The sequence below is a fragment of the Tribolium castaneum genome, chromosome 2 (genome assembly GCF_031307605.1).
Source record: "Tribolium castaneum strain GA2 chromosome 2, icTriCast1.1, whole genome shotgun sequence".
NCBI classification, from domain to species: domain Eukaryota; kingdom Metazoa; phylum Arthropoda; class Insecta; order Coleoptera; family Tenebrionidae; genus Tribolium; species Tribolium castaneum.
Genome location: NC_087395.1, coordinates 774,037 through 791,860, shown reverse-complemented (window position 1 = coordinate 791,860; position 17,824 = coordinate 774,037). Strand labels below are relative to the sequence as shown.

At 30.5% G+C, this 17,824-nt stretch overlaps 2 protein-coding genes across 5 annotated transcripts in view; one reads left to right on the top strand and one right to left on the bottom strand.

Moving 5' to 3' along the window:
* Positions 1 to 17,824, top strand: part of LOC656715 (metabotropic glutamate receptor 2) — a 419,913-nt gene that overhangs the window by 135,277 nt on the left and 266,812 nt on the right. The gene's annotated exons all lie outside the window — the stretch shown is intronic.
* LOC103314487 (uncharacterized) lies at positions 5,540 to 9,859 on the bottom strand. Of its 3 annotated transcripts, none has more exons than XM_064355013.1 (3): positions 8,419 to 9,859; positions 5,860 to 6,632; positions 5,540 to 5,802 (listed from the first exon to the last, which is right to left on the bottom strand). In XM_064355013.1, the coding sequence occupies exon 1, from the start codon at positions 9,521 to 9,523 to the stop codon at positions 8,540 to 8,542; it is 984 nt and encodes a 327-aa protein (XP_064211083.1). In that variant the 5' UTR covers positions 9,524 to 9,859; the 3' UTR covers positions 5,540 to 5,802; positions 5,860 to 6,632; positions 8,419 to 8,539. The 3 variants fall into 3 exon arrangements, with proteins under 3 accessions (XP_064211083.1, XP_064211084.1, XP_064211082.1); XM_064355014.1 differs by having other exon boundaries at positions 5,540 to 6,377; positions 6,422 to 6,632; XM_064355012.1 differs by having other exon boundaries at positions 5,540 to 6,632.

Sequence of the window (17,824 nt, the reverse complement as noted above, 5' to 3'; positions counted from 1 at the left end):
ATTTCTGAGTGAGGCTGCAGAAACGTAACCATTATAATAGTCTGCTAACTATTACACTTGATTACAAAAAACATGCAGTAATTGAAAAAATTTTGACTATAAGTTGAAATTAATGCTAAAGATTTGCTCGGAATATTTTTTGTTGATCGATTTGGCATAATAATTTGAAGAAAATATCTTATAAAAATTAAAGAAGAAAGTTCAAACTTTATCCATACATTTTCCTTAACTAACTGACTGCAATCTCGAAGATAAAAATAATGAAAAAGCTTGTTGCAAGTTGAATAACTTTTAAGTAGAACACCCCATTTTTCATTTTCGCATCTAATATACTTTTTTATTGGTAATCAATTTTGCTTATTTAAAAATAGCTGCAGAGTGTTAAAAGAAAGAACGTAAAGTATTCGTGGATAACTGGTCTTTAATACACTTGTTCTATTTCAAGGACTTTAAAATGATTTTCGATACAATGGCGTGTCTTTTTCTTTTATTGTGACAAAATTGTGCTCAAAAGGAGCGAAACCAACATATTTTTTTTTATTTTTTAGGTTTGTTTTGACATGTTCTTGTGAATAAATCAGTCTAATTTTAAGTAAATGTATTAAAATAACTTTGGTTTTAGCTATAAAATGCGCCTAAAAGTTCAAGAAAAGCAGAAATGACAAAATGACAAAGTTATGAAAAATATCCAAATTTTTAAGTGTGACATTTGATTTTTTTGGGCAATTTGAGCAAAATTATTCGAGGTAAAAACCTTAACTATTCAAAATAAGAGTAAAATCATGTAATTTGGCGATATTTCAGTAGTTTCTTAGATCAAAAGTAGAACATGATCTTCGACAAAATGCTGTTTCTTTGGCTTTTTTTTACAAAGTTTTACTAAAAATCGAGTTAGATGGAAAGAAGCTAACACCCATTTTTATTTATTTTGTCGTTATTAGGTGTGTTTTGACAAGTTCTGAAAAAATAAATTGGTCGACCTAAAAAATCAAAAACAATTTCAATTTCTAACACATTCGGTGATTTTTATCCAAATATACGTAAATGTTTTTACAAAATATATAAAAACATGCTAATTTTAGATTTGAGTAGAGGATTTTTTTTTGTATTTCTTTGCGATTTTGCGATTTTATTTTTTAAACATTTTTAAAAGCTCCAAGAAGGCAGAAATAACATTATTTTTGAATAAAATGTATTATTGTAAAATTTCCTCGTACAATAAATGAATTTTCTGATGAAAAGTGGTTGAAATACTTAATTTTCACCTACTTTAAGCAATTTTTTAAACTTAGTTTTTATCTCCAAAACGTCGTTAAAAATGCAAAATACACAAAATTTACTCAATTTGGAAAAGTCAACTGTTGACTTTCAGTAAATGATACAAAAATTACCTTTTTTACAAAAGCGAGTGACTTTCCCAGATTTGCTACCATATATTTTTGTATTTTTTAATGTAGATTTTAACACTCATAACGCTTTTAAATTGTTACTGAATTATTTTGCTGAGTTTTTAGAATAATTTGATTTTTTACACAAAAAATAAAAAATAAAAAAATTATTTTTAAAATATTTAGTACATGAAAACTAAAAATTCGGGAAAATAAAACCTTTACCACTTAAAAACAAAATCATGTTTTAACAAATATTTCTTAAAATTTGCAATGACAAAGATAAAAATAAAGAAGTTTGTTGCGAATTAAATAACGTAATAATTTTAAATGGTTAACTGTGATAACATGCCCATGAATAATGTATATTGTTGTTGAAATTAACCTTTAAATTTTTTTTTATTATTTTTTGGCAAATAACATCATATTTTTAGATAGCCAGTTTTATAAATTTTGAGATACAAAAACAAAAAATAGATTGTTTCATTTAACATTTTCAAGTTATTGAATTTTTACTAACTTGTATGTTAAATTCTTTATTTTGCAATACGCTAAATAATCGGTACAGATTTAACTTTAAATTTTTCTCTTTAAAGTGGTGAAGTAAAAGCCCAGTTTTCCAAGAATTCCTAGTTTTATGTCATAAATTTAAAAAAAACTGCTAGAATAAAAACTTTGGAAGAATTTGGAGTCAAAACACTTAACTTAATGCACTAATCTGGACGTTAAAAAATTTTTTTTAATGTTTTCTTACATTTTTTTGAAGCTTAAAAAAGCATAACCCCATTTACCTTTTCAGGTAAATTGTGTTATTTTTTAGTTTATTCTGGACAAAAGTTTGCTAAAAATAAACAAAATTGAGTAAAACAAGCACTTTTAGGCATGATGACAATATTATTAAACAAAAGAAATAAGTTGCAGCTTCAAAAACAAATAACTGGATTTATCAATTTCAATAAGATTTGGTAACTTTTTAACTAGTTTTAACAAAAACAAAATGAATGTAGACTAATACAATAAAACGATTAAAAAACTTTTGCTTTTTATCATTGAATATTTCAATAAATAAACTTGGTTTAATCCTGACCTGACCAGGAACGATATTTTGGCATACAAATTAGTAATTTGATTGTTTTAACCTGAATAGTTAAACACTGCTTTACTTAATTACTTACTTTTTGTGCCCCTTTTAAATGCACGCCACTGGCGGTAATCGTCCAGCTCCAAATGAGATTTTTTCGGTATAATTTCGTATCCAAGCTCACCATCAGATTGCGTTTGTTCCCTTAAGATTTTCCAGAACGGATCTAATATAGTTTTTTCGTTTGGTCGATATAAAAATATGTCGGTCCATTCGTTGTAAACAAGAATAAAATGAGTCCCGAAATCAGCAGTTGGGGGCTTCCCTTGGGAAATTCTTATGTAGGAATAAAACCGGTTTAATTTTATAATTATTAATCAAATTCATTTTGGCAACTCGACGCTAATTAGCTTGAAATAGTTTAATGAAACGAAATAATTAATTATGAAGCTGGTGCTGCTGTTTCGTTATTACTAATATCTGAGTGCTTTCGCATTCTCTGACGACAATTGAATCAAAATATAGTGCTTCGCTCTGTAATGCCACTAACTCAAATTTGTGAATTTCTCGTATAATTTAATTTTCTTTTAAACAAAGTTTTTCGCGACTTGAAATCCACGAATTCACGTAACAATTTTTCCACCTCAATGCTTTGAAAAGGAGCATTTATGCTCATTAGGTGGAAATAGGTGTTTTGTATCGAAATTGCTCCGTACCCACGCTTACATACATTACGTAGGTGTAGGTGGATCAATTGCTCGCTTGAACACTTCATAATTTGTTTTTTTTTTAAATAAAATTATTATTAAATTGTAAAACGAGTATGAACAAAACTCGTTTAGGAGGAAATGATTTTTTGCACTCTTTGTCGTTGTAAACCACTCTCGCTTATTAGCTTTTGTTAAAGTTAAACACCGGTGATCCACTTGACAAAAAATACAGCCCAACTTGTGGAAATCATCTGAATTGGAAAAACATCAAAGTCCTTTTTATTACGTTTTTATGTCGTTTTAATTTTACGGTTATTTGCTACATTCGGGACTATAAAGCAGACATTCAAACTTTTGACAAGTCGAGAAAGAATGATTCCATTACAACATGTATTTTTTTTATTTATGTACGAGGGGAGATTCTTATAATAATCGATCTTGCCATCCTAATTTTCAAGTAGAAAAAATACTTAAAAACAAAAATAAAACCAAAAACGTATTTTTTGTATAGGGTGCTGCATTTGGATGTCCGAATACAGGATCTTCGAAATTAAGAGGTTTAGAGAAAAACGAGTGACACATTCTCGGGTCCGTTTTTTGAGAAAACAATTTTAGTCAAAACCGCAACTCGCTATCGTTTTTTGTTTTCGACTTATAAATAAAAGTTGATATCTTAGCAGAATCTTAAAAAAATCATAACTTTCTTATTATAAAAGATACACATTTGAAACAAAGACATTATAAGACATTTTTTTTGGAAAATCTAATAATGTTATCAGCGATTTTTTTCAACCATTCGTTTAATTGTAATAACATAAAGTTGTATTTTTTTTAAATAGGAATCATAGTTGGCAATGACATTTTCGAAAAGTTGATTTTTTCTGATTTGATATGTGCTATTTGTGTAATACATTAATTTTAAATATTTTAGAAAAAACAAAACATTTTGCTTTTTCTTTATAGTAGGCTATGAAAAAATTTTGGATTTTTAATTGAAGCTATAAAAATTGTATTACGCAACAAGTATTTATAATTTAATGGTTTCTTAAACCGTAATTAATAAATTAATAAATAATGAATTTTTATTAGATCAAATTTTTGCAATTAATAAAAATTATTGGTTTTTATATTTAAAATGACAAGCTCACGTTGTTATTCTATTTTCCAATTTTAAACATGAAATGTCGGAAGAAGAAATATCTTATTAATTGTATGATTGCGTATCAATAAAATTTTATTTTAGAAAAAGATGTCAATACAAACACCAAAACCAAATTTCATCTGCGGTAAAAAAAATACACAACATTATCAACGTCACCTTCATTGACCTTCACTAAATCATAAAAATGTGTCATCAAATGGTAGTGACACATCATTTGCAATTTTCTGCACATTTCTTATGTAATTAAAATTTGCGACGCTCTTATATTTGTTCAATTGAACATATCTTTACACAGCTTATTTTTATAATTTCACATTTTTTACTTTAATAACCGTTTACATAATTTCTAGATTATTTACACCTTTTATGTGAAATGGAAAACTACTTTCAAATATTTTAAATATATTTTTTATCAAAAATATATAAAAAATCAAACTATACAGGGTGCTCAAAAATTGGCGCACCAACTCAGTGGTACGTTATTGAGAAGCAAGTGCAGGTTACGGAAAAAATGTTGAAAAAATTCCTGAAGTCATATTTCAAAAAATCTGGAGCTACAAACTTATTGTGTTAACTTCTTCAGTTTTCATTATTTGTTTATATTTTTATGTTTCATACCAGGTAATCGTTCCGTAACAAAACGATGAGTAATTATTTTTAAATTTACTATCAGATTTTAGCAGTTTTTTTAATTTAGAAAAAATTAAATTCATCCAAAAAATCAGAGTTTGTAGATGTGGCAACGCTGGGAACTATTTCCTAGGAAACCGTTTCAAAAATAATTTATTTTTATTGTTGATCAAATTAAACAGTCAAACGAGAACTTACCGAAGTTCGACTATAATTGTCCTAGCAGCCTCATCCGAAGAGATAACTTACAGGTAGTTTCACTTGTATCTAGGAATGACCACAAATTTTAAAGAACTCTGTGTTACCGACTCCTACTGGGCTCTATCCAATCCTCTGCTGCTAATGTCATTAAGTTGGAAGAACAAGTCACAACCGACCTATATACGGGGTTTCAAATTTGGGATGGGTGGGAGTTATCTCTTCGGATGAGGCTGCTAGGACAATTATAGTCGAACTTCGGTAAGTTCTCGTTTGACTGTTTAATTGTCCAGCGCAGCCTCATCCTCAAGATAACTTACAGGTAGAAGTTTAAAGAGAAAGGTTGTGACAACGTAGAAAAGGGGCCCAATAACATCAAAAGTTTATTTGAGCGTCTACATTGTAAAATTAAAGATAAACAAAACATATATTCTTTTAATAACGAAAAGGAAAAAAGGCACATGACTCATTGCATAATTGCCTTGGGAAAATCGGTCTCTGCAGCTAGAGGCAGATTGTAGGTTTTGGCAAAAGTTTGTGACTTTTCGGACCAATCTGCAGTCTTATGGATTACATCCAATGAAATGCCTTTGCGTAAAGCTGCAGATGATGACGCATGTCTAGTTGAATGAGCTGAGAAAATACTAGTATTAATTCCAGCCATAGATAATGTGGTTTTTATCCATTTACTTAATGTTTGTTTATTAGCTGCTTTATGAGGTGATTTTATTGTCAGGAACAGAGAGTCAACATCTTTACGAATCTGAGCAGTCCTCTGGATATAGTCTGATAAGGTTAGAGCAGCACAAACTCCAGGTTGTTCGTTAAAGAAAGGGATTTGAAGGCACGGTTCGTTTTTTGTCAGTAAAGACGTTTTAATGTTTTCTGTTATTCGGATCTGAATTTTGGTATCCATCTTAAGAATATTTGATAATTTAATCAAGGATAGTGTTTGAACACGATGTCCAGTGATCAGTGCTAACAGCGTGATCAATTTGTACGTGAGTTTTTGCAATGAAAGGTTGGTCTTAGGAAACAAGTTATTCAAAAAATCTAAGACCTTACTGGGATCCCAAGTAAAGTCGTATTTGCGACGTACCGGGCGAAGTCGCGCTATCCCCTTCAAAAATCGTTTTATGTAAATATTAGTTCCAATATCAGGAATGATTAAAGATAAAGCTGAGCGATGGGAATTAAACGTCCCATAACTATAATTTTTTGAGGTAAATATGTCCTGCAAAAATTGTAGTACCTCATTGGAAGTAGCAGTATAAGGACATAGATTGAACTTTGAACAGAAAAGCCACCAGCTGCTGTATGTGCAGTCATACTGCTTTAAAGTCCCGGTCGACAAAGACTGCAACATTATGAGGATTGATTGTTCGGGTATTTTTCTTCTGAGAAAAAACTTCCCTGACAAAAGTGTGGCAACCAGAGTAAGCCTCAGAGGGTGTTGTTCGTAACTATAAGGAGAAGAAAGTAGATGAGGATTTGCTTCTAAATTTAAAAGAGCTTGAACCAGCAATTTAGATAGTAAGGGATACCACGGCTGCGATGACCATTTGGGAACAATTACTATCCCCACTGCTTTATCACATGATTTTTGTTTAAAACTCTTAAAATGAGACTGAATGGCGGAAAAGCATAAAAGTAATAATCACTCCAAGAAATAGTAAACGAATCAGTTGCAATGTGTTTCCAAGACACATATGTGTCACATTTGGTGTTATAAAAGGAAGCAAATAGATCAATTTCAGGTTGACCAAATTTATTTACCACTTTGGTAAATGCCTCTTGTGATAGCGACCACTCTGTTTCTACAGGCAACTTTCGAGATTCCTTGTCTGCTATATCATTACATTCTGAACGAATGTACGAGGCGTGTAACCATAAGTTACGATGTTTGCATCACTGCCAAATGTCACGAGCAAGAGAACTTAATTTTGGATATTGTACACTACCCATTTTATTTATATACGACAAAGCTGTAGTGTTATCAGTACGAATAAGAATATTCAGATTCGAACAATTTCTCGCAAAACATCTTAGTCCATGAAAGATTGCTAAAAGTTATAAAAAATTAATATGTTCCCGCTGTAAGTCCATTGGCCAGTTGCCACTAGCAGATGTGCCCTTACAGTGTGCTCCCCACCCTGTCAAAGAACTATCCGTAAATATTTCTAAATGAAATTCATCATTCCTTATTCTGTTCTTAGATGAAGGAATCGTGTTAGTCCACCAATCGAGATCCTTCAAAGACTGGATGGAAAGCTGCATATATGATTCATAGTTGCCCTTAGAGTTGCTTAAGGCAAGGAATTTATCCCGTTCGAGATGTTTGGTGTATAACCAGCCATACGTCACTGCCGGACAAGCAGATGTTAAAGTACCTAAAAGTTGAGCCATTTTCCTAATTTTAATTTCTTACAAACTTTAATCTGTAAAATTGTCTGTACAATAGCTTGCTTCTTGTCATGCGGTAATTCTACTGTTAGTTCACTTGAGTTAAACAAAAAACCTAGAAATTTGCAATTTGTGTTTGGTATTATACAACTTTACATTAATAATGAATCCTAGAGATTTTAGTAAAGATAATACTAGGTGAGTATTTCTTAGACCAACTTTATAGTTTTCTGATAAAATTAAAAAATCGTCTAAATAGTTCACACAAAAAACTCCCTCCATACGTAACCAGTTTACAACTGGTTTGATAATTTTTGTGAAAACATAGGGAGCAATCGACAATGCAAAGGGCATGCACACAAACTCAAATAGGTGATTTCTAAATTCAAACCTAAGATATTTCCTAGAGTTTTCGTCAATAGAAATAAGAAAATAAGCATTTTTCAAATCAATGGATGTCATGACCCAGTTCTTTTTTATGAGTTTGGTAACTGTTCGCATATCCTCCATCTTAAAATGGAAAGGATCCAGGTGTTTATTTAAATTTTTTAAATTCAAGATAAAGCGGTTCTTGCCATTCGATTTTTTGACCAAGAAATAATTTGATATAAATTGGTCAGTGCAAGGGTGACACTTACGAATCACTCCTTCACCTAAAAGTGCATCTATGGAAACCGACATTGCATCCATTTCCTCCTTGTTTAATTTCGCAGGAGATGGTGGTCGATTCTGAATTGGCTCGACTACAAAATGGATTTTAAAAGATTTAACCCATTCAAGAACTTTGTGATTATTAGTGATTTTTCGCCATTCAGTCCTGAAGTATGACAATCTACCTGCTATTACCTCTAACGTTTGTTGGAGCGTGAGGGACTGCGACTCCGGTAATTTTTGTAACTCTGATACGGTCGAGGATCTCGCCCTTTTTGTTTCAGGTCCCTCGTTGACCGAAACGAGCTCCTCGAGTTTAAAGACCTGGAGGTGGATGGGTAATTAGTTGTTCCTCCCCCCCCCCTCTTTTTTGACTGATTTTAGGGGTTTTTACTATTAATTTATCTGGTACCGCTTTGAGGTCCTGACTTGACTTTTGTAAAGTCTTTGCAGATTTAATGCGTTCACTTAAGTCCTCTCCAAACAGAAAGTGACCTGGTGTATCTTTCTGGATTATGTCCTTCATAGACTTATTAAGATTTTGAGCAATGTTGGCTCTTCTAGATCGGGACATATTAAAGAAAAGATCTGTCAAAATTTTTCCGGAATCTATTAATAATTTCAATAATTCCTCATTTCGGGAACCACTCTCCTTCAGAAGAAGGGTCAAAGCTTCACCTAGTGAGGTGAGACCCACGCCCAATTGAGATTGACCTAAACGTTGATACTTATCCTTCTTGATTTGTATATCGGCTAATGCAGGTAGAATTTCTGGTGCTTTGAGTAATTCGCAATTGATTGGTGTTTGGTATTTCCCCAATAATGCTGTTTTTACCTGAGCATCCAAACCTCGTGTGAGGTTATAGTTCCAACGCACAGTTAGTGCTTCATGAAGGTGAATCTCCTCAGATTTTTCTGATGGGTCATCCCCTAACAAGGCTAAAACCTCTTTTTCGAGGTCGGGTTCCAAGCAAACAAGTACATCAGGCTCGCCACCGTTGGTTGGCAGAGAAATAGGGGTCGGGCATCGAGAAAATGTGCCGCGATCAAACCCTTCTGACTCCTTGCTGCTGTGAAGAGGACTTGTTCTTTCCCCACGTTCATGTGTATGACGTGGAGAAAGAGATGTGGAACGACTACGCCTGGTGTGATGTTTCCGGGCGTGACGAGATTTGCGGACTTTCCGTTCCAAATGGCGTAAACGCCTTTCGAGGTCGGATTTGTCTCGATGGCTTCGTCTATGAGCGTCCGTGCTGGAGACAGAACTAGATCGAGAGGAAGATCTGTGCGATTTTCCCATTTTCACACTATGATTGCATAACGTGATCTAACCTCCAAATTTTTCCAGTACCTATATCTATAAACCGAGTACTTACTGCAACCTAATGTCTATGACTGTAAAAATAGACCTAAAGCAATTAGGAGAGTAAGAAATTGAACGATATTTTACCTTTTATAAGGGGAAACCGAACGAAAATTAGCAACGCGTGGTCAATTTCCAAGCACAAGGAAACGAATGACATTAGCAGCAGAGGATTGGATAGAGCCCAGTAGGAGTCGGTAACACAGAGTTCTTTAAAATTTGTGGTCATTCCTAGATACAAGTGAAACTACCTGTAAGTTATCTTGAGGATGAGGCTGCGCTGGACAATTCTGTTGCGATCATGACTGTTAGACAACGTTGCCACATATCATTTATCTAAAATCCGTTATTTATCAATAACTTTAATACAAAGAATTTTTTTACTATTTTTACTTTTATATGTAACCAGTTCTCTACCACACACCATTGAGTTGGTGCGCCAGTTTTTGAGCACGCTGTATTTATATTGTTTTGAGTTCAGAAAAAAATAAGCTTTTCGCAAATGTCATAGCCAACTATGATTCTGATTTAAAAAATTACAACTTTATGTTATTACAGCTAAACAAATGATTAAAAAAAATCGCTGATAACATTATAAAATTCTCTGTAAAAAAGTGCCTCTATAATGTCTGTGTTTCAAATGTGTATCTTTTATAATATGGAAGATATAAATTTTTTAATATTTCACTAAAATGTCAATTTTTGATTATGTCGAAAACAAAAGACGATAGCGAAATGCGGTTTTGACCAAAATTATTCTCTCAAAAAACGGACCCATGAATGTGTCACTCGTTTTTCTCTAAATCTCCTAGTTTCGGAGATTCCCTATTCGGATATCCAAAATGCAGCGCCCTGTACAGTGAAGATGCAATACAATTTTTGGTATTTAGTAAATTTAGTAATTTAGTACATTGTGTTATTATAAGATTTAACCGAATTTTGTTTTAAAAAATTTAATTGGCGCAGTCAGTAGGAATGGCAAAATTATATGTATTACAGTAACTTTTTTTTCTTTTTAAATGCTTAAGATTGTTTCTAATTTATTGTCGTTTATATGAGCAGCGGACTACTGTTTTTACAATATTTTTTATATTACTATTTATTTTAGATATGTTTATTATTCTTTAATACAATTCATTCTAGACTTAAATTTACAGTTGAAGTTTGACAGTAGCTTAATTTTTATTTTTAATACTAATTTTATAGGTTTTGATTTTTACAAAAATAAATAAATTAATAAATATTAAAATTTTATGTCCAAACATCAGAAAATGTTGATTATAATAAAATTGTTCGTTGAGTTTCTCATCCTGATTGTAGAGATACAGACTTTACCTACAGTGTAACTTTTCAACATATATTAAAAGTATAATTAAACAACAAAAATAATATATATAATTAATTTATAAGGAATTGTACAGGGTGAGTCAATAGTGTATATCCAACCAATAATAATACAAATAATACTGATTCCGCTGACCAGATCAGTAATCATTAAACAATTTCAAAACTAATCCACGATTACATTGACTTGAGTATTGTCAATTTTGTCTTGACAGTTTTTGATTAAATTTCATTAGGAACTAAAGAAATATCATCTTCAAGCAAGACCTATCAATAGTGCAGCCTGATGATGATTTAATTAAAATCAAAACGTCGCTTAACGTATAAACTTTAATTACATCTCTGCCCTAAACAACCAAAAACAATTTTTTTCCGTCAAAAATTTTTCAAGGGCACAAATGTCATTTTAAAATTATGAACAATTTTTTTGAAAAAGGAGGTTTATATCATTATTGTTTTAAAAATCACACGAAGTATTTACGTGGTAAGTCCAATTAGTATTTTTGGTTGCATCTGAGGACATGTCAGAAATAACAAACTATTGACTCACCCTGTATAAACATTCTGAAATTTGTTAAAATAGCTTGCAAAGGTAATTATAATTATTATGATTTTACCCTTATTTAAGCACGAAGAAACAATTGTTACTTAATCTAATATTTAACTTAAGCAAACGGAAAATTGGTCTATAGTCGAAAGTTACTACAACACAGTTTTTACACTAGCATATCTGTTTCTTTTCTACTATATACCCCCATTGCTGGAACGATGTGACAAATATTTTGGTGTGCTTAAAATTTTAATGTGTTTTAAGTCAAATTCAGTTTGTAATATTTGGAAGTCCGTTACAAGCGGACTCCACTGTATGTTAATTAACCGCCATTTTATGATTTCTGATATTATTATAACACCAAGGATGCTTAAGTGATGTTTTGAACAAAAATTATTGTAATTATTTATAAGGAATTGTACAGGGTGAGTCAATAGTAGGTTATTTCCGATATCTTTTATATGCAACCAATAATAATAATACGAATAGCTGACCAACATCGGTAATCATTAAAAAATTTCAAAATTAATCCACGATTACACTCACTTAGGTATTATCAACTTTGTCTTAAATGTTTTTTCTAAAATATTATTGTGAACTCTTTAAAAAGAAACAAAGTTGATTTTATAATTATTTTAAAAATCAAACGAAGTATTCACATGGTAAGTACAATTAGTATTTTGGGATGCATCTGAAACATGGCAGAAATAACTCACTATTGACTCACCCTGTAGAAACATTCTAATATTTGTTAAAATAATTTGGATACGTAATTATAATTATTATGATTTTATCCTTACTTGAGCACGTAGAAACAATTGTTACTTAATCTAATACTTAAGCAACCGAAAAAATCGTCTTAATACGAAAGTCGAAAATTACTCCAACACGCTTTTTACACTTGCATATCTGTTTCTTTTCTATCTGATACTTTCATGATACTTTTATCGCTGGAAGGAAGAGAAGAATATTTTTCTGTGCTTTACATTTTAATGTCTTTTAAGTCAAATTTAGTTTGTTATATCTGGAAGTTTGCTACAAGCGGACTCCACTGTATATTAATTAATCGATATTTTATCATTTCTGATATTATTATAGCACCAAGGATGCTTAAGTGATGTTTTGAGCAAAAAATATTATAAGGAATTGTACAGGGTGAGTCATTAGTGGATTATTTCTGATTTATATTTTATATGCAACCAATGAACAATAGCTGACCAGATCGGTAATCGTTAAAAAAACTCACAATTAATCCACGATTATACTAACTTGAGTATCATCAACTTTGTCTTGACAGTTTTTTCTAAAATTTTATTGTGGATTATTTTTTTGAAAAAAAAAACAAAGTTGTTTGTTTTATTATTTTAAAAATCAAACGAAGTATCCACACGGTAAGTACAATTAGTACTTTTTGTTGAATCTGAAACATGTCAGAAATAACCCTCTATTGACTCACTCTGTAGAAACATTCTAAAATTTGTTAAAATAACTTGGATACGTACATACAAGTATAATGATTTTATCCTTATTTGAGCACTTAGAAACAACTGTTACTTAAGCTATTACTTAACTTAAGCTGAAACGAAGAGACAAATATTTATCTGTGCTTTAAATTTTAATGTGTTTTAAGTCAAATTTAGTTTGTAATATCTGGAAGTTCCTTATAGGCGGATTCCACTGTATACTAATTAACCGCCATTTTATGATTTCTGATATTATTATAACACCAAGGATGCTTAAGTGATGTTTTGAACAAAAATTATTGTAATTATTTTATCAGGAATTGTACAGGCTAAGTCAATGGTATAGTGGGTTATTTCTGATTTTTTTTATGCAACCATCAATAATAATACGAATAATACTAATTCTAGCGGACCAAATCGGTAATTGTTAAAAAATTTCAAAATTAATCCACGATTACACTGACTTAGGTATTATCAACTTTGTCTTAAATGTTTTTTCTAAAATATTATTGTGAACTCTTTAAAAAGAAACAAAGTTGATTTTATAATTATTTTAAAAATCAAACGAAGTATTCACATGGTAAGTACAATTAGTATTTTGGGATGCATCTGAAACATGTCAGAAATAACTCACTATTGACTCACCCTGTAGAACCATTCTAATATTTGTTAAAATAATTTGGATACGTAATTATAATTATTATGATTTTATCCTTACTTGAGCACGTAGAAACAATTGTTACTTAATCTAATACTTAACTTAAGCAAACGAAAAAATCCTCTTAATACGAAAGTCGAAAATTACTCCAACACGCTTTTTACACTTGCATATCTGTTTCTTTTCTATCTGATACTTTCATCGCTGGAAGGAAGAGAAGAATATTTTTCTGTGCTTTACATTTTAATGTCTTTTAAGTCAAATTTAGTTTGTTATAACTGGAAGTTTGCTATAAGCGGACTCCACTGTATATTAATTAATCGATATTTTATCATTTTTGATATTATTATAGCACCAAGGATGCTTAAGTGATGTTTTGAGCAAAAAAATATTATAAGGAATTGTACAGGGTGAGTCATTAGTGAGTTATTTCTGATTTATTTTTTATATGCAATCAATGAACAATAGCTGACCAGGTCGGTAATCGTTCAAAAAATTCACAATTATTCCACGATTATACTAACTTGAGTATTATCAACTTTGTCTTGACAGTTTTTTCTAAAATTTCATTGTGGATTATTTTTTTGAAAAAAAAACAAAGGTGTTTGTTTTATTATTTTAAAAATCAAACGAAGTATCCACGTGGTAAGTACAATTAGTACTTTTTGTTGAATCTGAAACATGTCAGAAATAACCCTCTATTGACTCACTCTGTAGAAACATTCTAAAATTTGTTAAAATAATTTGGATACAAGTATAATGATTTTATCCTTATTTGAGCACTTAGAAACATCTGTTACTTAAGCTATTACTTAACTTAAGCTGTTTCTGTTTCTTCTCTATCTGATAGAGTAATTGCTGAAACGAAGAGACAAATATTTATATGTGCTTTAAATTTTAATGTGTTTTAAGTCAAATTTAGTTTGTAATTTCTGGAAGTTCCTTATAGGCGGATTCCACTGTATACTAATTAACCGACATTTTATGATTTCTGATATTATTATAACACCAAAGATGCTTAAGTGATGTTTTGAACAAAAATTATTGTAATTATTTTATCAGGAATTGTACAGGCTAAGTCAATAGTATAGTGGGTTATTTTTGATTTTTTTATGCAACCATTAATAATAATACGAATAATACTGATTCTAGCGGACCAGATCGGTAATTGTTAAAGAATTTAAAAATTAATTCTCGATTATACTGACTTGAGCGTTATCAACTTTGTCATATTGACAGTTTTTTCTAAAATTTTATTATGGACGGTTTTTATTTAAAAGAAAAAAAAACAAAGTTGATTTTGATTCTGAAATTGTTTTAAAAATCAAACAAAATATTCACGTTGTAAGTACAATTAGTACTTTGTCGCATGTGAAACATGTCAGAAATAACCCACTATTGACTCACCCTGTAGAAACATTCTAAAATTTGTTAAAACAACTTGGATACGTAACTATAATTATTACGATTTTACAGATAGAAACAATAGTTACTTAAGCTATTACTTAACTTTAGCAAACGGAAAAACACGTTTTTTACACTCGCATATCTGTTTCTTTTCTATCTGATACAGTCATTGCTGAAACGAAGAGCCAAATATTTATCTGTGCTTTAAATTTTAATGTGTTTGATTTAGTGGTAACAAACCACAGAATACCAAATAAACTTTCAGTAAACGCATTCGAAAAAACAGTTTCCGACTCCCTGTAATTCGGTTACTAAATAGATTCGGTATCCCTTTGTGCGTTCTTACAGAAAATTGAGTGTAGATTTTATCTCGTTATCACAATAAACCGTCGGAATTTGGGGACGGTTACACCAATTAATTTAATAATGTACAAACCTCTGTAAATTATTCATATAATGTATGTATGTCACACGGATTTTGTGACGTAATTGTGTTAGGTCCTCGTCAAGGATCTATTAGTGAGCACGTTTTACATATTAGGATGTAAGCGGGAATCAGTGGTGCGCATTTAACATCACGGAAACGTAACAATTGTGCTAAATATAATCAACTAATTTGAGGTGATCCCCACGCTGCAGCACAATTGTTGTCATCTTTTATCGCTGAGCCACCCCAGCAGGATAAACAATTTTTATCACTTCATAAATCACCCTTTAAAATAACAGTCATAATATTTTCAGATAACTACCAGCATAGAGATACTCTTGATACTAAGCCAAATTTATGCGCTATTGACATAAACGGCAAAAGCATGTGTGATACTGACGATATACACAAACCTGGAAAATATGTAGTTGCCTGTTTGCAGGCAGCATGAACGGGCATGAAATTTAATCATAATAAAAGAGATTGCGGAGTGTTATTAATTTCCTAACACGTCCTAAAAATAATTATACCGCTTGAAGAAGGAAGGGTAAATTAAATCGATAGCAGGGATCTGCAAACACCAGAAAATTCCGCTTTAGTTGTTGTACAAAAAAAATCTAATGTGACATGTATTAATGATTGAACTGCATGTATTGTTACTGCCTTAAAGATCAAAATACCATCTGGTGTAGTTCCAGTCTAATGGATCTGAAACGGCTGGGTGGTTTCGAAATATATCATCGATTAACTGCAGCTTAAACAAATAATTAATCATAAGCAAAAATACGAACATTTAGACAACTCAAACATGGAGTATTTGTAAGAAATAAATAAAATCAAGTTACCACAATTATTATCATTAATTATGAGCTTAATTAAAATTTTGCTTCAGTAACTAATTTACACGTTTTAATAAATATACAGGCTGATCCAAAAGTAACGCACTAAATTTATGTCTTTGTATTAGTAATTTTTCAGAACAATCACTTAACAGGTAGATTTAATTTTTTTGGTAGTAGTTAAAAAATAATGGCTATAAAAATTTAAAAAAATATTTAATGAATTAAAAAAATATTTACAATTAAATACAGGGTGGTTGAGAAGTGACGGACAAACTTCGTATGGTGATAAAAAACGTTCAGTTAAGCACAAAAATGTAGTCAACATTTTTTTTGAAGTAAGTTAATTTTGATTTATTTTTAATTAGTTTTTCTTAGCAACGGTATCGATTTTTTTTCATTTGTTTTCTATGATGTCGAATTTTCAAGTTTTGTAATTGTTTTGTACATCAAAAAATATTAATTGTTGACTTTTTCAACTGAAATTTATTTAATGTTCCAAGAGCAGTCGTTTCCGCTAACTAAAGTCAAAAAATATGAAAACAAAAAACTTAACTTAAAGATTTTACTTTAAAGAGCTATATCTCGTGAAAAAAGGCTCGAACAACTTTTTGTCATAGATGTTTTTTCAATTTTTTTAATAATTAGCATTAAAAATGAAATGAAACATTTAGACTTAAACACAAAAAACGAAAAAAACAATTATCGCTTTTTGTAAAATGAACCAAGAACGAAAAAATAAAATATGATTATACAAGTTTTATAAGACTATCTATTATGGCACAAATGGTCTTGGAGCACGACAAAGTAGTGTTCCAATAAAATGAGTGCCACAATTAAGTTCTATAAAACGAGTGTAATGTACTATTTTTTCTACTTTCTATTTTTGTTATTTGTCTTTGTTTAGTTTAACTTATCAAAATCTGTTCAAACTATTTCTTTTTAATTTTGTTAATTATTCGGGCTTTATCAAAAAACAAATTGACGCTGTAGACAGATCACACACTAAATTACAGTTTTGACTGATGACACCCAGCCCAGCACTGCCAATACAACTCCTAAAAATTTACTAAAAGTAGTTGCATAAAAGTTCTCTTTGTAAAACTACTTTCGGTTTTACAATAAACATTTTGTGAAACCAGAAAAAAGCTATTTGTGTAATAGTCTCAATAACTTTTATAACTTTTTTCTTTAGTTTTCTTCTTTTTTGTTTTCTACTTTTTATTTTTTTCTCATTATTTTTTTAATACGTAAACTATGTAAAACACTAATGGAAAATAACAATTGTTATAAAAAAATAAAAATGACATCACATTACTCAAAAATGCAGGGCGTCAAAATTGTGTCAAATTGTAGCAGTAAAAAAAATTAAATTGATTTGTGAAGGATTTTTTTTAAATGACTCGTAACAAAAATTCGAATTCTGTGCCTTACTTTAAGTTCAATTTGCACACTAATTAGTTATACAATAATATAGTTACTTTTGTATCATTTGAGACAAAAAGTACAACAGAATTTTTCAAATTTTTGCAATATTGCTATTCCTAGAA